General features: G+C 35.1%; 2 protein-coding genes across 8 annotated transcripts; one reads left to right on the forward strand and one right to left on the reverse strand.

Moving 5' to 3' along the window:
• Positions 1–725: 725 nt before the first annotated feature.
• On the reverse strand, positions 726–7,592 carry LOC135156783 (bublin coiled-coil protein-like). The gene is made up of 2 exons (XM_064110145.1): positions 7,231–7,592; positions 726–5,701 (listed from the first exon to the last, which is right to left on the reverse strand). The coding sequence occupies exons 1-2, from the start codon at positions 7,397–7,399 to the stop codon at positions 5,505–5,507; spliced, it is 366 nt and encodes a 121-aa protein (XP_063966215.1). The 5' UTR covers positions 7,400–7,592; the 3' UTR covers positions 726–5,504.
• LOC129278089 (spliceosome RNA helicase Ddx39b) lies at positions 7,251–20,878 on the forward strand. 7 transcript variants are annotated; one of them, XM_064110141.1, is made up of 11 exons: positions 7,251–7,411; positions 7,805–7,912; positions 8,400–8,634; positions 9,700–9,827; positions 11,368–11,644; positions 12,180–12,298; positions 15,260–15,391; positions 15,832–15,941; positions 16,704–16,848; positions 17,584–17,731; positions 19,371–20,878. In XM_064110141.1, exons 3-11 carry the CDS (start codon positions 8,424–8,426, stop codon positions 19,382–19,384), a joined length of 1,284 nt encoding a protein of 427 aa, XP_063966211.1. In that variant the 5' UTR covers positions 7,251–7,411; positions 7,805–7,912; positions 8,400–8,423; the 3' UTR covers positions 19,385–20,878. The 7 variants fall into 7 exon arrangements, with proteins under 7 accessions (XP_063966211.1, XP_063966212.1, XP_063966209.1 ...); XM_064110142.1 differs by having other exon boundaries at positions 7,261–7,411; positions 7,851–7,912; XM_064110139.1 differs by having other exon boundaries at positions 7,268–7,479; positions 7,851–7,912.
• Positions 20,879–22,494: the final 1,616 nt, after the last annotated feature.

The following is a 22,494-nucleotide window of genomic DNA, read 5'->3' on the forward strand; positions in this document are numbered from 1 at the left end:
TCAGCAGGGCTCAAGGTAATGTGGAATCTTGTTACAACTAATAAATTTTGATGAATTCTTATCATCAGTTGTTGCTTATTCAAATTATACAACAAACTTAAAGGACAAGTCCACCCCGACAAAAAGTTGTTTTGAATTAAGAGACAAATCTAGTAAACCACTGAAAATTTCATCAAAATCAGATGTAAAATAAGAAAGTTATGATATTTTAAAGTTTCGCTTAATTTCACAAAACAGGTTATATGCACATCCTCGTTGGTATGAAAATGAGGGGACTGATATCATCCACTCACTATTTCTTTTGTATTTCATTATTTGAAAAATGAACTTTGTTAATTTTCTCCTCATTGCACAGTCATGGGAAACGTTTTAAACCTCCCTGAACATGTGGAATTGCCAATGTTTTATCATTTTATGGTTCAGTCAAGTTATTGTAATTCAAACAATAAAATACAAAATAAATTTTTGAGTGAGAGACATCATTGACTCTCATTTGCATTTCACTGAGTTGTGCAAATAACTGTTTTGTGAAAAATAAGCAAAACTTTATAAAGTATCGTAACTTTCTTATATCACATCCGATTTTGACGATTTCCAGCATAATGCTTGTTTGATTTTTCTCCAATGATTCAAATCAACGTTTTGTTGGGGTGGACTTGACCCTCAAGTTGAACCAGGAGATTAATTTGCTATGAAAAAAAAATGAATTGGTCTGACAGTGAATATTAATTCAAATGAGGTTCAATATTGGCAAGAAATCCTAAATTTAAAATAAATTGGTATTTTATTGCATTCTTCATTCCGAGAGAATGTTGCTTTTGATAGTAGCTGGGAGAATACACTGGTAGCAAGGATGCTCCCCCAACCCAATCTTTGTCAACATTATTTTTAAAAGTTAAGTACTTAGAACTTTTTGGGTCATTTATTTTGTAAAAAGTGCCCCTTTTGTTAATTCCTCGATTCACCCTGCTGGGTGCCACCAATTATTCCCTATTAAATAAAATCTATCTAAAAAGTATTCTTTTAAAGAAACAGAAGAAGAACCAAGTCAAAAACATAATAAATAAATCTATATGTTCATGTATAATATCTTGATATAATGCATACAATTTTATGATATATAAAACATGTAGACAATATGACCTTAACTAACAATTACAAAATTCCACAGTACTGCATTTAAATCATGATAAACATTTTACAATATATGGTATTTCTAAAATATTCAAAGCTGAAATTGGAAACACTTGGTTTTTGCAAATTCATTAAATGAAATCTTTGTTTTATCTTAACTATGGAGACAATGGTACTACCTACTTCAAATCATACTTTGGCATTATGAATTATGAAATTCAAATAATAAAACTTTAAAACATTAAAAAAATAATTATGCACAAGTCTTGAGTCTTCTTTTTGAAGCACAAAATGACAGTAATGAGAGTGGGGATGGGAAGTCTACATGTACATGTATCTGTTTTTCTTATTACAATATTCTTAACTGAACTATACACAACAAAAAAAGTAAGTCCCCCCTAAATCAAATTGCTGTAACTTTTGAACGGAATTATTTTGAGATATGATATTTCGTTGGTACACACATTAAGCAACTCCTAGGGAAAAATGAGATTGATCGGTTGAGTCATGCATGAGTAATTAAAGATTGAATTAAAAATGACCATTTTTGAAAGTCACAAGAGTCGTTTTTCAGATTGGGCAAATACAAAGTTGGGCAAAAGATGTTGTTAGGTGAACTTTATGATGTTAATGCTGTTTAACTATCCATCATTTAGCCACTCCACACACAATTTTGATATCGTATGTTCATGGTTGAGTGAGCACAATATTGCAGGGGCCGCAGAAGCGGGGGGGGGGGGGGGGGGCTGGGGTCCCCCACTTTTTTCCCAAAGCATGTACAACAATGTAAATATGAGCATACGATTGTAATTTTTTTGCATGGTCAGCCCCCCCTCCCCACTTTTGGCTAAGCCCCTCCCCTCCCCACACTTTGTAAACCGTTCCGCGGCCCCTGTATTGTGACGTATCATCATATGGGTTTTCGGTAGTATCCTCTACAACTTGATAGGTCATATTAAAATTTGAAAATGTTGGTAGCTCCCCCGATTATAGGCCCCTCCCCATTTTTTAATTTTGGATCCACCCCTGATTTGTCCATAAATCAAACTGATCATGAGAAATTGTAAGGAAAAGAATACATTTATGCAGTATATAAAGAGTATTCATTCTTTTCGAATGTGCTCGCTCAACCATGAAAATGTTAAAAGTTCGGAAAGTGTGTGGTGATAGAAATAATGGATGATAAAAACAACAGCAATTAAAGTCACATTTGAGACCGAATTTGCCCTCAATATTCACCTAATTACCCTTTAAAATTAGTCTGTGACATTGAAAATACCCATTTTCCCACTTTGATGCGTGCTCACTCATCCATAAATAAACAAATCTATTTCATTTTTGCACAGAATTCTGCCCATAGGTTGATAAACATTACTGCCAAATGACATTGCTAAAGACAGCCTTGAAAAAAAGTTCCACCATATTGAATAAGGGGTTACTTATTCTTAAACATAAACACCCATAATGTACACAAGTCTATGAGAGAGGAAGTCAAAATTTCAACAAATATGAAATAGGGGTTTGTTTCATGGACGATTTTTGTAACTTCTGCCAACGGTTATTTCATGAAACTTCGCACATGGCTTCAGAATAACACTATCCAAAAGGCGCGCACATCAAAATAACAATTCAATACGGCACAGAGTGGGGCCAAGGCCTTGAACTTTCTTCTCATTTGCATAATTTTCTAATATTGTGTGCTCACTGATGCATTAAACATCGGGATTTTCATAAAAATCAAATCAAATGAACCATGCAAGGAGGCTTGTGACAGATATCCATAGTTACAAATTGCATTTTTTCCAATAACGTAACAAAGAGCTAATCACATTCCACATGTTCATTCAAGCGTGAATATTTAATTAAACGCCTTTGAATCATTAAAACATATTAATTGGTCATGAACATAACGAAAAAGTTGATAAAAGATCAGTTTCAGTAACCAAAATGAAACAATTCTTGCCTATGATATTTGAAAATCGTATTTTTTGTTTTCAAGATATGTTCATTGAACCGTGAAACGATGAATATTGTTGAAAATACTCTTCCCCAAAATAACTGTCATCATATTCTATCATTTTTAATGATAAAAATGCGTAAAAAATCCAATTATAGCAAATTTGGACTTGTGTTTATTCAACCGTGAAATTTAACCAAAAAAGCTGCATCGTCTTTTAGAAAGTGCCTTTTACAAGCCTTTTGACTATTTTTCATGATGAGAATATGGAATCAGTTCCAATAAAATGGAATCAAAGTCATGATATTTGGCTTGTGACTTTTGAAAAGTGACATTTTTGCCTTCTGATGGTGCTCACTGAAGCATGACGTAAAATACGTCCATAACATTTACTCAGATGGTAGCTTATAAAATTACCTACACGCTCATGTAAAAATATATAAAAAACTCGCATTGGTTCGGAAATTATTGATGTTTGTTCAAGGGGGGACTTACTTTTTTTGTTGTGTATATATAATCAAGTGATCTTGTACATTTTTTTATAGACTTACATAATTTTCTAATACAACATCAATATTGAAAGCCTAATATAGTTTTGTTAAAGATTCATATTATATATTGCACCATTGTTCTGACAAATCTTACAAATGTAGTGATACAATTTTTTCATAGATTTCATTATAATGGTATTAATTCCCCTTCCACAAGTACTGCTATTATTGCACCTTTCAAACAGATACCGTAGCTCATGACTGCACTATTCTCATACACTGAAAGGCTACATTACATTACCAGTACATTCAATCTTTGTATTTATTCCAGTTCCACCATGCTTGTACATGTAGTTCTAAATCACTGAAAACCAATGTGGAATCCGATTTCTTTCTCTCTCTTACATTATAATTCTAAGCTTTACCAATTTATATACGTTTTTAGGAGTCATCCATGCATTTCAATAGTCTTACATCTGTGTGGAAAATAGTTAACTGTTTTGATACATACATGTACAATGTATATACAGTGTGTAAAAATTGGCCCCAAATAAATTTTGTTACTATTTACAGATATAATGCAAAGAAGAAAATACAAATTTACATTGATGAAGTCAAAATATGCTTACATGAAATGAAGAAATATTAATCATTATAGTACTGAAACACATTCCTGGTGTGTTGGGTGTAGGGGTCCAACACAACACATGCATACCGGTACTCTAGAATGGAGCGTACTAAAGCCAGGTAGCATAACGTCTTATTCTTCCTTGGACATTGGCTGATGTTTTGCTGAAGAAATGCACTGACAGAGCTGGCTTTCTTGGTTATGGCTTTAATATGATTATGATGAGTCCACTCAGTCCAGTTTAGGTTGCTCTTGAGATGAACACCTAGATACTTTACAGATTTTTCAGCTGACTCAAGAGGCGGTCCATAGATGCTGTAAAGTCCATTTGACAGGCTTTCTCTTATTGGTTACATGCAAAACCTGGCACTTCTGTGGGTTGAAAGGCATAAGCCAGTCACTTTCCCATGTTTGTAAGGCCTCCAGGTCTTGCTGCAGTCGTTTAGAGTCCAAATCCGAGCTGATCTTCCAATATATCATGTACATGCTGAGCAGTTGGCTGAGACATACCCAGGAAGGTAGTTGATAAACAGCAGGAAGAGCAGCGGCCCAATGATGCTCCCTTGTGGTACGCCAGATGTGACTTGTGCAGTTTTAGATGTACTTCCTTCAAGAACAACTTGTTGACTCTGATTTGTGAGGAAATCTGCAATCCACCATTTGGTAGATATTATCATTAATGCCATAGTGTTGTGCAGCTTGTAGAGTAGTCTAGCATGTGGTACTTTATCAAAAGACACTGGGCCGCAGTGGGATTAAACTCATGACCCTCTGATTTTATGCAAGAGTCAGAACTGCTACACAACCAATGCTTTCACTTTCAAGGCATTAACCTGGCAATCTGGCATCATCCTTAACTTTGATAATAAGTTATTTGAAGTTTTGTGTTGGTGTGGGAAGCAAAATTTAGAATGCCTTCCCTAACTACAATATGTGAGTTTACATCATATCATTGATAGCTAAAAATAACAAAGTCAGGTCTGTCTTTATTTATTATAGATCCAGCCTCCTTTTAACTTACGTCTGGTGCTGTGGTGGTATGAAAATTGGGCCAAAACCAATACCAAAGGTTAACACATAATTCAAAATCCCCCAATGTCTCATACATGTTGCAGGTAATCGGCGAAAACCTAGTATCTGTACCTTTGATTGTTCCGCTGGACTACCAAGTGGCTACAAACAATGTCTTAGATAAAATCCCCAGAAAAGATGGTTATTCCTGTTTTGTAATTATTGATATGCCTTTAAATGGAATGTTTATTTCTTGGAACTGATAATGATGACGATCACACTGTCAGCATGAATCCTGAGGGCCCTGATCACCGCTAGACCCTGCACTTCTGGCTAACCTGGCTGAAGTAAGTTCCTCGTATTCCTGACGGCTAACTGCCAAAAGCTCCCTTAACTTAGCATTTAGGTCATCATTCTTCTGATCAAGTTGGTCCAGGCAGGAATCAATTTGGTCTAAGGTCTGGTCCAATGCTAAATAATCTGTTGGACAAGAGACAAATAAAAAAAATATCAGCATTGTCAAATTTCGTTAACATTTACAAATTTAGGCTGCAAACTAAATAAATGGACTTCATTTAATTCATGATAATAAATATTGGGGAATCTTTAATGCTTGCCACATTTTCTGAAATTCTGTTTCAATCAAAACTAGGCTTAGATCTAGATCTAATCTAATTCAAAAGTGAGCGTGAATATCCACTTTTAATTTGAACATCAAATAGCCATGATGACCTTATCTGTTTAAAGTTATATTAGTAAGGCTATAAATTAAATTAGATCTATGCAAGACTACACAGATCTAGTCTATATTCTATAGATAGTAGATCTACATTACAAAATTAAATTGATTGAGATTTAAAACAATGAAACTAACATTAGTAACAAGTTTGAAAGAGCGATGTGCACACATGCACTCTACAAACTTGTGACAAGAAACATTTATGTCTCCCTTAAACTTTTAAAGTTGAATGTTAAAGGGATGCTCCGGGCTGAAAATATTTCTATCTCAATAAATTCACTGAGCAAAATGCTTAAAATTTGATTAAAATCGGATAACAAATAGCAAAGTTATTGAATTTCTAAGAGTTGCATAATTCCGGTGAAAAAGTTCTAGGCATGTCATCATGAATATTCATTATTAGGTGGGCTGATGATGTAGACTTTGCTCAACGGAGGAAGAAAGCTCCACCCACTTCCTTGCTTCCTGCCCAACCCTCAAACCCCAACGGTCTGTTCTCATTCAACATGTCCTATCGCTAAGCCTCCCTGCTTCAGTTAGCCAAGCCTTCACCTCTGCTCATCCCCTCATCCTTGCCACTAATATCTGTTTACCCTCCTCGCACCTATCTGTCACTCTTGCTGCCAATGTCATGACCCACTGCCTCAGATACATTCTTAAAATTCATCATATTCGCTTAGAGAAATTACTTCAACACAACAACCAACCTGCGGATAGCCGCTGATCCTTGATTACCGGGGGAAGAACAACAAAGAAGAAGATGTAATATCCCCACTTGTTCTTTTGTATATTATTACATGAAATTAGGTTTATTCAAAATTTTTCTACCAAGAAATAAAACAACAGGATTGACAACTGATAAAGTGCATCAGTTTTTTATTGCCGCAACTTATTTCATCATAACGGAGACACATCATAGTTTTTTTTTACACATACAATGAAAAAATGAAACATTATGATTTCATGTAATAACATATCATAAGAAATAAGAAAGTGGGGATTTGACATCATCAGCCCACCTAATGAATATTCATGACAATGTGCACATAAGCCTAATTGTTTTCACAATATATTTGTAAACTTTAAAATTCAATAACTTCGTTATCGGAGTCATGCAGTCTGTGTCTGTGAATTTTACTCTATTCATTTCCAAATATAAATATTTTCAGCCCGGACCATCCTTTTAAGGATATTAAGCTTTCATTTTATGAAAGTTTAGGCTTTACTTTAGAAAGCATAATGTGTTAGACCTGTATATATATATGTGTACCTTGCTCCATTATATCTTCCACGTCCAAATATTCGTCTTGTTCTGATGTTGACACATCGTCATCGTCATCGTGCTCTTCACTGACATTTTCCTGATTTTCTTCATCCTCTTCTGCATTTCCCGGATGCCGCTCCAAAGGCTCAGGATGATTCGTTTGTCCATTAGCCATGATAGTAATACAGTTTAAAATTCGCTGTTTGTTACAAAATAATTTCACAGGCCTTTTCAGTCCACGCAGGTATTATAAGTGTAGCTGTCTAGACTATGGCTGACTTTACTGCGGCAGCTCAACGCATGTGAGCGCAGCCCGAACACAAGGCAATGACTGACGTGACTTGGCTTGTACTATACTATGTACTGATAGGCACAGAGCCAAGCACGCAAACAAACTAGTGGGACTGAGCGGTAATTCAAAGAGATTATGGGTGATACCATTATTTAAGCAGGGGTGTGTTTTTATAATTCCATTTATCACATTTCCTAACATAATAATTCTACCTGTCGATAAAATGAGAAAATTAAAAAAAAATAATCACATTGCTCAAGTGATTCATATTAACTTGATTTTCCATAGAAGTATGGTTATTAAGATATTTTATCCAATTTGACCTTCGACCAAGGCCCTCTATCAGATTAAACTGACCCGCTTTGTAGTTTTGTGCCGGCATCTCTCGTTTAAACTGTAAGTAGAATCTCACGAAATCTTATTATTTTATTGTTCAAATGGTATGAAAATACATTATCTTACAAGCTGAAGGATTGAATATTGATATCGGGTATCATATTTGAGGATCTGTGCTGACTTTGAATGTGTAATTATGGTCAAGTAATGGTGAATGCCGGTGGTGGTCGTAAGAGTTGTGAAATAAAGCCTACGTAGAATATACGTGGTACATAAATGCATGCAGTGAAAAGCGAGATTGCGCTTGCTCGTCATCTTGCCTGGTCATGGAAAATTTTGTTCACTTGTAGTTTACGACAGCAAATACGTGACTTTCGCATTGTCTTTATTATTTTCTCAGCATTGCAACTGTTTGTAGATCACCCAAGATTAGATGGTAATTATTAGGGGGTGTTTTTATGTAGATCTAGAGAAATAAAAGGCATTGAAAGTTGATGAAACATTTTGTTTAATTTAAACCTCACGAAATTGCCTATTTTTTTTCCAGCCAGTGCAAACCGAGAAAAACAGAATGGCTGATGAAAATGATCAAGAGCTTTTGGATTACGAAGATGAGGAGGCACAAGAGACTGCTGATGCTGGCGGAGATGCAGTAAAACAGCAGAAGGAAACAAAAGCCAAGGGTTACGTATCAATCCACAGTTCAGGATTCAGAGATTTCTTGCTGAAACCTGAGCTTCTCAGAGCCATTGTTGATTGTGGTTTTGAACATCCGTCAGAAGGTAGGTCCTGGGGCTGGGGCTAGGCAAAACAAATCATTTCTGTTGCCAGTCAAGGTAGACCTTTTAAATGAATGTCGAAATCCTATTTTTCACTTGATAATTTAAAATGAAACAAAAGGTAGGTTGTAGCCTAGGCCTACAAAAGATTTTACATTTTTAATATTGATTTTTTACTCCCATTATCTTCTTGAAAAATGGACACTTCATCTCATGATTTCAAAATTTCTCTGAAAAAAAAATGGCATCCAGTCTAATTAAGTTGCCTACAGAATTTGCTCCTTTTTTAACAAAAAATAACTCTTGAATCATGGACTGAATGGTTAGTATTTCAAGATAACAGAGAAAAGAATCAATCTTACTGCAAACTTGTTTATTTCAATTTATGAAGTGAAAATTGAGGATTACCAATACAACTTTTCACCATGTTCACCAAAATCTTGAGCTCCACTGCCATTGGCGACTTTGGAGCTCTTGAGAGTTGAATCACCCCAACATCAAATTGATTTTAAAAATATAATAACTCTTTAGAAAAAAATCATCAAATTCTGATGTAAAATACATGTAAAGTTAAATGATATGACAATTTTCCTGATAATGAATTGTTATTTTACTTATTTCGGTGTTTCAAATTACAGAAAATTCCTTAATCGGTTTCCTGCCCTTTAGTTTTGGCTTTTGCATGCAAATTTCATGGAAAGTGTGCATGGGTCAAGTCAAGTGAACACTTTAACTATTGGGGGGAAATGCATATTGAAATGAAAGGGAAAATGCTAAAACTCAAAATACATGTAAGCATCCCTCAATTATATTGACTGCTGATTATTAAGGTATTTGCCCTCTTACTCATGAGTGAGAAAGGAATTCTTCTTAGGGAGTGTCTTACTTTGCCATGGTTAATGTGAATAAAATAATTTAGGCTGAAAGGATTTAGTAGAAAATGAACAAGGATGCAAGCAGACATGTCTAGAACATTGTGTATTTCTCTTCAGTTATTTTTCACTTTTTCATAAAGTTGTTTGCTTGCATTTGAAATTACTATTTGTGCTTTTTATTTGATTCACACAGTTCAGCATGAATGCATTCCACAAGCAATCTTGGGTATGGATGTTTTGTGTCAAGCTAAAAGTGGTATGGGTAAAACAGCCGTATTCGTTCTAGCTACCCTTCAACAGTTAGATCCTGTCGATGGCCAGGTATGTGTTGCATAAAGCCAATGTTTGCTATTTATATTATGACTTGATACACAATTTGTTTTATTCTAAGTTCTTGAGCCATGCATAAGATAACATTTGCAATCAAACTTTATGTAGTTTTATCTTTAATAAAAATTACTAGTTCACCAATGTAAGTTTGTCATTTAAATCATTTTCCAAATAAGAGACATTTTAGTTGCCAATTTGGTCATCAGATTCCAAATTTTATTGTTACCATTTCTATTATTTTAATGTGTCAACAAAAATCTCTAGATTAAATTACTGTCATTCATTACTTCCATATATTTTATAAATTGTACTTGACCTACATGTAGGACAAAGACAGTCTAGTCTACTAATGAACATGTAATTTCGTGTGCTACACGTAGATTCATTCTTTTTGTCAAATGGTTTTTTACCCTGAATCACTCAGATGGGAATAAACCATTTTGGTATTTATAGTCAATTGATCCATAATTGTTATAACCAAGGCTCGACATTAGCGGTGGCCCGGGGCCACCAGAAATTCACCTCGGGCAACCATTATTGAAAAAATATTAAGTTTTGGTGGCCCGAATCGGGCAACCAATAATTTTCAGAATAGCGCAATTTTTCTCCCCATTTTGCACACATTTATCAACTTTCTTCAGTTCAAATTGCAAGCCAGTTCGTCATGCGCCCTTTTTGGTGATCTACACACAAACACACACACAAAGTTGGCCTACCACTATAGCATTAAGTAGCTTTTATCCAGCCGGCCGCGCCGGCTGGCTGGCGTGAGCTTTGCATGCTTGAAGCAGCTGTGCGTTAGCAGCCTATTCAGACTCAGGGAGCTGCAATACGAAATGTTGCTGCTAAGAAATCATCCACAGAACTGAAAATCCAAGTCAAAGTCACATTTTACACCAATGAAATGCCCTTCTACAGACCTTTTTGCTAAAAATCTGGTGTATCCTGATTATTTGCAAGCATTAAAAAGAGGAATCATGACCTCTCTTTTGACTAATAAAGACCGATTTCCAAATGAAAATAATACACATAAAAACACATAGGTGAGTACATCACAGTCCCACGTGTGCATTTGTATGAATGTTGTTACTTGGTTTCTTTCGAAGCTGTGTCTTTTCCGGTCTTTTCTAGCCAAAAATAAACACAGTTACTGTCTTTCTTGTTTATAAATGACTTCTTAAACAACTCTTGAGAAAGTAAATACTTTGGGAAGGCATTTCATTAATATGAAATGTGAATTTTTCCAACATTTTGGCAAATATAGGGAAGGAATTTTCTCACACTTTTTTGCCGTTTTATTATTTTCTTTCATTTTTTTTCACAGTGGTTAAACCATTTATACCCATTTATTCATTTTTAATGTTTTTCTTTATATTTTTCGGGCCACCAAAAAAAATTATTTGAAGGTAATGGTGGCCCGAACGGGCCACCACCAAAAAAAGTTAATGTGGAGCCTTGTTATACCCCTTTGAGTTGATCATTCATTGTATATTTGGTTTATCTACATGTTTATGGTAACTTCTTTCTACAGGTCTCTGTACTGGTTATGTGTCACACACGTGAGCTGGCTTTCCAGATTGCCAAAGAATATGAAAGGTTCAGTAAGTACATGCCAACTGTCAAGGTCGGTGTGTTCTTTGGAGGCGTTAGCATCAAGAAGGATGAGCAAACCATCAAAACAAATTGTCCTCACATCGTAGTAGGTACACCCGGAAGGACGCTTGCCCTCGGACGACAGAAGATCCTCAACCTCAAACATGTGAAGCACTTCATCCTGGACGAATGTGACAAGATGCTTGAAGAACTTGGTGAGTAGAGTCGACATGTTTGATCTTCCTGAAGTCAAATGATTAAAGCATTTTTTCAGACCAGAATATGCAAAATGTTTTCTTTACATTGTCTAAGTTTCATTGGTCCAAGGCATTTGATGTATGTTGATACTTATGTACTACAAATATCAATAAGTGAAAGATGTAATTAATCATGGCTTTGGGAATCTTATTGACCTATCATACCTAACAGTACCATAGGAAATACATGAGGGCGATGGGCGCTCATGACAGCCCAAATTGCCCCTGAAATTCCCCCAAATGCCTGCTTTGGGCAACCATTCTTTCTAGTTTTGCCCCAATATCTGTCACAAACAATATTCAAGATTATTGTTTGTTTTCTTTTTAAAGATAGCAACATGAACTGGATTTTGAGGCATGTTTGATTTTTTTTTTGGGGGGGGGGGCAGTGGTGATGTATGTTTAGTATCATTCCCCATCACACCTACTGTTTCAGAATATTTTGAGGACGCTTTGTTTGAATTGTTATTTTTATCTTTTATTTTTTGCTCAGATATGAGACGAGATGTCCAGGAGATTTTCCGCATGACACCCCATGAGAAGCAAGTCATGATGTTCAGTGCTACCCTCAGCAAAGAAGTGCGACCTGTCTGCAAGAAATTCATGCAAGATGTAAATATGTCACCTCCCCTCCACTACTACTCTCTCACATCTACACTTCACTTGCCAAGAGCATCGGAGCTTCTCTCCGACCTGCATCCCTCGTCTTCGGCAGGTTGAACAGCCGTCCAGCGTTCACCATTGATTGTGTTCTTTACCACTTCTTGAGGAGTGTACACAGGTTGAAGCATATCTTCAATCCGGCGCTGTTGATAGGTTCTTGCGATGGAGGCATTGGTACCATCAATCATTGCCTTTACGTTTCGGTTGCGATTATAGTGCGCGTCTTGTCCGTCGTTCAATCCAAAGGAGTTCTTTATACCGTCGCTTCATAGATCTATCTTCTTGTGTATTTGGTTAGGTTAAATGTCGCAGAAATCGTGTTTGAAAGTATATCCAGAAATAAGAATATCCCCCGATAGCCAGCTGTCAATAAATCTGAAAGGTGCAGATTAAATTATACCTCTGGTGGTTTCGGAGATAAGCACAGCAGATGTCACTTCAATATGACACCATCAGTCATACTGAAGGATCTAAGCATTGGGATAGTAGCAAGTTAGATTTTGATTTATTTATAGTCGTTTTCTGAAGAAGAAAAGCAAATTTTTCTAGATTTTGAAATGGGGATCCTGCCGCTTCGAACGACCAAGTTGTCACTGACCATTTTTCATTATCTGTTAGGTTTCTTCGTGGTTTTTTTTTTATTGATTATTTCACCATCAGAAATAATCAGTCGCGTCTTCGGATCAGGAATATTGTAGGCATAAAGCATAGCATCGCTTTCTAAATGGCAAACAACATGAGTAATCATGATGGACTCTTACCGCTATTAGTCTCATATGATCAAGTAAATCGCAAGTGGACTTTAGTCATTTCACCATCTGAATTGACTCCAGCAACCATGTGAAGGCATCCAGTTGGAAATGGCCGAAAAGCTTGTTTCTTCAGGATCTGATGTCCTAGAAATAAATAGATTTCAAGCCCGATTAAAGTCATGAAAAGAGTGAGATGGCACTGGCAAATTATGTTGCTATTGTACCTGAAGGTTTATAGATATTTTTTCAAAGGAGACTGAAAAATCTAAATTAATACACATTTACAGTGATAGAGTATTTGAACAGTAGTTGTGTCAATTTGGGTGTAGGTATTTGAATAAAAAAAAAGAAGTTAAGGATAAAACTAACTGGTGATATGTATTTAACCTAAGATGATTAATACTAAGTTGTAGTACCAGAAAGTTTGCTTTTCCACTTATCTAATTAATCCTTATCTATATTTCAACTGAGTCACAAACCTCATCAAGCCTCTCCATGTCTAGGAATAGTCTTTTTGTAAAGATTTCACAAAATTCAAGTCATTCTGAAAGAAGGTGGAAGTGTCATTGAGAATTCAATTTTATTTCTGGTACATATTCATAGTCATATTTCTGAATGTGCAAACAAAAAAGAGTGATGGTTGAAAAATTTGCTCTATACACCAAAAAAAAATTGTAGAGAGATCAAGCTATGTCAACTGGCGAGCAGGAGAATATTACAGTCATTTAATCATTCAAGGTTTATGTACCATGTTATTGTCTTTAAAGTCTTGTGGAATATCTGAAGATAATTCTATTTGATTGATATTCAAGTTGTTACATCAAGGAGATTAATTGCATATTTTACAATGTCAGTCAATTGACAGTTCATTTTGGTTGGATGTTTGCAAAAACATGATCAATTATCAGTTAGTAGAGACAGTATGAGGTTCTATAATCACATTTTCACTGTTATCAATATTCTGGATACATATGGTTTGGGGGATATAACTTCACAATTTTTTATTCATGTTTTCTTCATGATACGGAAAAGTAAATAGGTAAATTGTATCGGATTTAGTTTACTTTGATCTACTTAAGTTATTCCAGTGATGAGTCTTACAACAAGGAGTTGAAACATTAAAAGAATAAGAAGTGAACCTTCAATCTGATAGGAGCTATAAGAGATGGCAGTATTAGTGAATAGTATCATTTGTAAAGCACATATTTGTCAGCTGCATTTACTCTGCCTGATTGACTAAAATAATCCGACCTTGAGCTTTTGAAAAGAATTGTGGCAACGTTAGCTAAGCAAGCCACTTACCGTCTTTATAAAGATCTTTCAAGCTCTAAAAAAAAATGTGATGACCGGTATTCACAACGTTCCATGCGAATGTGAAAAGCAGTAGCAGTACCCGATGGTTTCTACCGTTGGAGAGCGATCAGGATGGTTGATGGATGGACTCCAGGACAGCTCTTGAAGACATCAGGCAAGTGAGAGTCTGTGTATGGGACACCGATGGTTCAGTTAGGCTACAGGACTTGGTTGCTTGGTGAGGTGGCCATGCTACGTACTCTCTGGATGAGACGAAGCTCTGCTGCCGATCCTGCCCTTACCCTGACTGCCCTGCTTTGCCACGCATCCCTGTGCGGTCTGACCCTGCTCACCAAACACTCTCTGGTGACCTGGATTGAGGGATCATGGCTTCAGGAAGAAGAGACTCCACTTTGTATTCGCCTTGGTGGTATAGGGGTTATAATGGGTGGGAAGTTTCTGGGATTGGTTTGGGGTGGAAAGGGTCAAACACCCAAAATTATATGGGCTTTATTGCTTATCCTTTACTTATTATTAGGCTGAGGGTTCAGCTTCGAACCTGGCCCATGCGATTTAGCCAGTATTGAAATAGCTTCAGAAAATAAGTTCAAAATCTATGGGATAAAACAAGGAAACATAAACAACTCTAAAAAAATCAAATTGAAATCTTAGACACTGTTAGTAGAATCAACCAAATAATTTATATTTTTAGAAGAAGATATATTATTACTGACTTGACATAATGGTCCATACTTTATAAATGAGACCACCTATATATCTCAAGAAATTTATGTGATGAAATATATCTTGTGATGAAATATATGTTGCATGTATCCTGTCAAACCTATCTTCCCCCTGTCTATAGCCAATGGAGGTTTATGTGGATGATGAAACCAAGCTGACACTCCATGGTCTTCAACAGTACTACGTCAAACTCAAGGACAATGAGAAGAACAGGAAACTATTTGATCTTCTAGATGTCTTAGAATTCAACCAGGTGATTAATACAAATAAAGGGTCACTCATTAAAATGATCTTCATTTTTGCAAATCTCTGCTTTTTCCAACCCTGTAAATTGGCACTTCAGTTGGCTGACATGTTGACTAATGATTTAGCCGATGACATCGTAGCTATTTGTCTGTTGGAAGGTTTTTTTTCATAACCTTTACATTAGTGAGCATTGTTTGTCACAAGAAAGACTTAACAGTTAATCCAGATGCAGCTATGGAATACACAGGCACTGAAAATATAAGTCTGAACCTTTTCAACTGCTTTATTTACTCCAAATTTAAAGGTTGGTGTGGAGCTTTGCTGAAATTATTAATAGAGAACTGTGTACTGTAGAATTTAGAGTAGTATTAACATAGAATACCTAGGTGTTTGAAATGATCCATTGAGTAAATTTCATTCTTTATTATTATTATTTTTTAAATGCAGGTTGTCATCTTTGTAAAGAGTGTACAACGATGCATTGCACTCTGCTCTCTTCTGGTGGAGCAAAACTTCCCTGCCATTGGTATCCATAGATCCATGCAACAAGACGAAAGGTGAGTCATTTTAATCCTCTATTAAAATAGTTACAATTATTTCATTCAATTCTCAACTCTGGAAATCCACCAATTTCCTAATTGCTTAAAAAGGGGAATGTACACAAGATCCCTGTGGTAACCAAGGAGTTGCACACTGATTTATGAAGACAATGGTACATATGTACGCATTATATTTAGAAAGCACTTAGAAGTGGCATCTGCATTCTAGATTTTGGGGTCGTTGGATTCCCATAGTCTAGCTGATCAGGTCATTCACAACTGGTTGTCAGTTACGGCTCAGAAAGAACACTGAGAAATTCATCCCTGGAACCCATTTCTTGAAATTGTGAAGTGTATTTGGTACACAAATGAAACTACAATTTACAATATCATGGGACGCTATTCAATTTTGTAGGGTTCCAACAGTATGGGAAAATCAAACTATTCAACTTATTTCCTGAATGCAGTAAATTCAACTATTCCACCTATTTCCTGAATTCATGTTCTTTAGCTCGACGTTACAGCAATATTCAGTGTACTTGATATGATGCCTTGTGCAAAATATGGCGAGAAAAACAGCAGTCATGCAGTAGTATTTTCAGGGATGCATGAATGTTTTGAAGAGAAAAGATTCAAATTTTAAGGTATATATGCTAAAAATTATAAAATATTAGAGGATTAGGTTACAGAGAAATATACTATCCTCGATACTCTTAACACCTAAATCTTTGAATTTTTAAATTGTATGATTTTGTTTTCCCAAATTCTTTGCCTGATCAGATTAGCGAGATACCAAGCTTTTAAGACCTTCCAGAAGCGTATCCTAGTCGCTACTAACCTCTTTGGTCGTGGAATGGATATTGAGAGAGTTAACATTGTCTTCAATTATGACATGCCAGAGAATTCAGATACCTACCTCCATAGAGTAAGTTAGTTATTTGAAAGGGAAACATGGGTAATGTTTCATAAAGACATAAAACTAAGGTAACCTTGCCCCCTGATACACATGCATCAGGTTTGGAGCTGGCTTTGGAACTGCCTTCACGCCTGCAATTTGAAGCTGCCTCAAAGTCATTATACCCCCTGATACACATGCATGACTGAAGAATGCCGGCTTCAAACCACATCCAGAGGTGGACTCAGTTTGAGCTGGCGTCGTGACAGCTTTTGAAAAAAAGAGGGATGTCACACATAGGTCGACCCGCCTCTGACGGTTTCCATGATAGTTGTCATAATGGCAAAGTTACCATAGTTTTAATTCTTTGTGAAGCACCCCAGCAGCCAAAAATTCAAACAAGAATTAATGTTCACTTAGATTCTGGCCATTTTGATATCTTACACAAAGTTCAGCTTAGCGAACTGGATGGTTAAAAAAACAATTTTTGATCCAAGTTATTGAAAGGTAAATTTTGTCAAAAAAAGCAAATGAAATGAAAATAAAAGAGTTATTTTTACTCAAGCAGGGGAGTTTGACTAAGTCAATTCTCTTGTGACCACAGATATCAGCTTCACTTCATCAAAATGTGATTAAAAGGTGTAAAGAACTCATGCTTTGCAAAATATCTGCTCTGAAATATTGTTTTGAAATGGCGATTATTTGACTTTGAGACTGTTAACTTTTGCAGACTTACTGATATTGATTTTTTCTGTACCTTATTAGGTCGCTCGAGCTGGACGTTTTGGCACCAAAGGTTTGGCTGTCACGTTTGTTTCAGATGAGGAAGATGCCAAGATCCTGAATGATGTCCAAGATCGATTTGAAGTCAATATTGGTGAACTACCAGAAGAGATCGATATGGCTTCATACAGTAAGTTGGATCATTAGCTAGATCATTTTGTTTGACTCTTCCAAATTTGTTGTCAAAGTGTTACGATGGGGCTTCTTAAACTTTACCATAGAAAACTGGTAAAATTGAAATTTCGGATAGTAGGATTCTCCCATTAACTTTAATTCGGCCAAAATTTATGATAGAGTAGTTTTAGATTTAGAAGTGGAGGGTATAACAATGAGAAACCTGTACATTTGACCATAAAAAAAAACAATGATTGATCAGTTTGATGCACAGGTTTTTGTCGCACCTGCATAGCAGAGTGAGACTATAGGCGCCGCTTTTGTGGTGGCGACAGCGGCGGCGTCAACACCAAATCTTAACCGAAGGTTAAGTTTTTTAAATGACAGCATAACTTAGAAATTAAATGGACCTAGTTCATGACACTTGGCCATAAGTTTAATAAAGTATTACTGAACATCCTGCCTGAGTTTCAGGTCACATGACCTAGGTCAAAGGTCATTTAGGGTCAATGAACTTTGGCCATGTTGGGGGTATCTGTTGAATTACCATCATAACATTGAAAGTTTATGGATCTTATTCATGAAACTTTGACATAAGAGTAATCAAGTATCACTGAACATCCTGTGCGAGTTTCAGGTCACATGACCAAGGTCATTTAAGGTCAATGAACTTATGTTGGGGGTATTTGTTGAATTACCATCATAACTCTGTAAGTGTGGGGATCTAGTTTATAGAACTCGGACATAAGAGTAATCAAGTATCACTGAACATCTCATGCGAGTTTCAGGTCACATGACCAAAGTCAAAGGTCATTGAACTTTGACCATTTTGGAGGTAATTATTAAATTGCTGTCATAACTTTCAAGTTTATAGATATAGTTTATAAACTGTGGATATAGGGGTAATCAAGTATCACTGACAAGTCTTAGGTCACATGAGCAAGGTCAAATGTAATTTATTGTCAATGAACGTAGTATTGTATCATTATATGAATGGTGTTTTTTGTGAATAATTATTTTATAGTATTTTTCAAAGTCAGCACTGCTGCTATATTTAAATCGCGTGATGCAGGTGAGACTGCCAGAGGCATTCCACTTGTTATTCTTTGTCCTCCTACTTGGCCTTTTCATGGGAACGCGCCATATTGCCTCTTCTCTGGCAAATAAATGTTTATGCAATAGTAAAAAAAAGAATGTTTCAAGATTAATGTTGATCAATGATGAGATATATATTAAAAAAGTGTTGATGACAGTCTTCAAATAATGCCTCACAATTGTATTTTCTAAAGGAAGCTAGTCACAAAGAAATAAGGGAAAGTTAACTTCTAAATTTTTTTTCATTATGAAGAATTACTAGGATTATTATAGATGTGACACCTGCAAATAGATAAAATATGAATCGAATTGGGTGTTATGTATGCTAGTATGCTTGTTTCCATTCATTGATTTGTATGATAAATATAAGATAATGGTTATTTTAGAATAGTATACAATCCCATTGTTTATGTTGAAAATCAAAAAAGAAATTATGTGCAAAGATCAGGACATATCATTATGTCCTCTTTTAATTGTTCATTTCAAATACAAAGATTAATTACTTTTTGAGACGTTCACTTTGCAAAATGATTATATTCTCTCTCTTCTTTTCTCAACAGTTGAACAAGCCTAATTTGGACATTCGCATCAGGATATAATATCTTCAATCAGCCTATTAGTGGCGCTCTCTCGTGATATGCTGGCACTCTGGAGGTTATCTGTTGATAGTGCTTATTCTATATTTTTGTAAATAAATGTTTGTATTTTCCCTGTAAGGTGTTGCATCTGTACAAAATCAAATTCCACTAAATGTAGTGATACCAGCAGGATTTTTTTTTTCACTATGGTCTGTGTGTTGTAGAAGTGTTTTGTTCCATGCATGAAAGCCAGGTTTTCAGATCATTTTTCTAATTCAGGATAACCACAAAGAAGATATACCATAAAGAGGACACACAAATTTGACTGATAGCCAAAAGTGTACACTTTGCATATCAACAAATCCTCTTTTTTTTCTAATTGAACATTTCGCAGTTTGACCGAGGCTTTACTCTATACAAAGAATGTGATGGAGATTATGTTGTCGAAATTCATGAATGAATGGAATAATGAAATATCTTTCTGTAATGTTTTCAACAAAGAAATATTTTTAACGAGTTTTTCAGCTTGGAGTCGTGAGAACTGAGCATTTTCTGAGAGAATATAATATTTTATATGTACAGTTACTTGAAATAACTTTTTAATATGGACTATGAGTTGTGTTGTGTGACCAGACAAAATTGTCCATAAAACATCTTAAAGTAACATTTTCTTACATATTTCAACCCGACTCCATTCATCTTTGAGTTGAGATATTGTGAATTTAGAAATACAAGTACTTGTTTTAAAATTTCTCTATTTGAGCTGTAACTCTTAAAAAATGTGACTTACAAATAATTTAAAAACATTTATTTGTAACATTTTGAGTAAGCTGTAGTTAATCATTTGCACTTAACAGTTGATAAATTTGGTTTAATAAAGTTTTTAGAGGGTAGCTATGTAAATGTCTGGATGTGTGAGTGCTGCTTTTGAGCCAAAGCTTCAAATATTTGACATATTTGCAAACAATGTATATGCTACTCACTACATGATAATAGTTGGTATGAGGAAGCATACTTGCTCCTGTTTCACTTCGAATCACAACTGGATTGTTGTTTTCTGTCATCATAATGAACTTAGTTTTCAGCGCCCTCTAAATATTGGTGCAAAAAGAAGATGTTTTACCTGGAACATTGTTCATTCTGCATTGGTATGATAACTTGTACATGTAGTCATTATGCAAAAAGTTACAGTACCTCAGATTTGTGAGATAGAGAGGGGGCAAACCATAATATTATTGTACAAGTAACATAAATTATGACCATAAATTTCATAACTATCATTGTTAGGCATTCATGAAAATGCCTTTCTTTTTTAATTCTTATCTCTGACTCGCATGGTAAGTTAGTTCTAAATTCCTCACTGACCTTAAAACATTTACCAACATGTGAACAAGACAGAATTTTTTAATTTGTGTCTGGGTATTTGCTCAATTTAATGATGTGTAAGAAGAGATTATCATTTTCGTAATAAAGTATTGTTGAGAATTTTATACCTGTTTGTCATCTTAATTTTCTGTGTCTTTTGTATGTCTTGTAAATGTACAGTGGGAGTGCTTCAAAATAGTTAATGTTACTGTCAAATTTATTGATTTTATCAAAGTAGAGGAATATATAATGTGAGCCAATGACTGCAGGAATTTTATAACCATTTTTATATCCCGTCAGATCTTTCTAATTTGAATTTCCACTGTACTTTACATGAAAGTGTATGTAATCCTCTCAAAATATGTTGGACTGAAGACTTTTGACCAATTTCAGGCCCCGTTTGATTTTGTAAAACATAAGAACCCTATTAGTTTTGGAGTTTTGGCAGACATCCATCAAAGAGTATTAATAGTAATGGATTTTTTTTTGGTGATATATTTAAGCAGCTCTACTATATGTTCTGTGATATTGTCAGTGTGAACTTCCCCTTAAATGAGGTACAGCAGACTGAAAGTACTATTTGAATTAATGAAGTAAAAATTAATGACCAAAGTGTCAGAAATTTTTATAAACAAATTGCATGTGATGTATTTAATCTAGCAATATTTGTGATGGTTATACAGTGCGTATAAAAAAAGCGGGACAGATTTGAAGTCTAGAAAATTTTTGTTTCAAATTATGATGTCAATACTTTGGTGTTAATAGGTGCTCTGAAGTCTTATCTTTCAAATGCTATTAAAAAAAATTTAGTTTCGTTCATGCTTGAGCGAACATGGAATGTTTTTGTCGGGTTAAAAAGGAGGCTTGTGCCAAAACGGCATATAATGATAAATTTGATGAAAGGACTTCTTGCTAATCAGCAGACTTCCTCTTAACCTTTTCATTATCTTTGCCATAATTTTCGAATTATGCGGTCAAAATTCATTTTCAAATCTGTTTATTTGCTTGAATTGTTCTGTTGTTTCTTTTTGATATGTTCTCTTTTGGCTTTCAACAAAATTTTTCAACCGAAGTATGGGAGAGCATGTATTTTTTTTCAAATCCTTTGTGTGCTACAAGGGTTATGGTGCCTTTGAACAGTGGCATACAGATTGGTGGGGGCTCGGGGCGTTCCCCCAAATAAAAAAAGTGAAAAGGAAAGATAGAAAGTGAAATATGATTTATTTTTTAAATATGTCAAAATCTATCACAAGATTTGATATTTTAATAAAAAAAGTAGAAATGTTTGCTTACTCGCTTCGCTCGCTCACAACTTTTTAAATACATTTTATCTGATCTGCCATATCTAGCTCCTTCAAAATTGACTCGATGCAACATTGCCATTGAAAGACATGAATCCTTTCCTGTTTGTCCTGTCAAGCATATAATTAAACTTGGTCAAGGTATCAAGAACCCCTTGAAAAATGGATTCATATTTTTTAAAGGTACCCTAACATAATTTGTTTCACATAATGAAATACAATATATGAATAATTATACAAGTTCTCCCAATTAATAATGTAAATCTTCTTGCTTGGGTTGACAAAAAGTCTTCTTTTCTTACTTATGAAGGAAAATTCAAAGGTGAGAGAAGTTTTAATGAAAAAAAAAATAATCCAAGTAAATAAATTTGTAAATAAAATTTGACAGTGATAATTCAGATTATGGCAAAGATAATGAAAAGGTTAAGAGGAAGTCTGCT

Source organism: Lytechinus pictus, chromosome 15 (assembly GCF_037042905.1).
Source record: "Lytechinus pictus isolate F3 Inbred chromosome 15, Lp3.0, whole genome shotgun sequence".
NCBI lineage: Eukaryota > Metazoa > Echinodermata > Echinoidea > Temnopleuroida > Toxopneustidae > Lytechinus > Lytechinus pictus.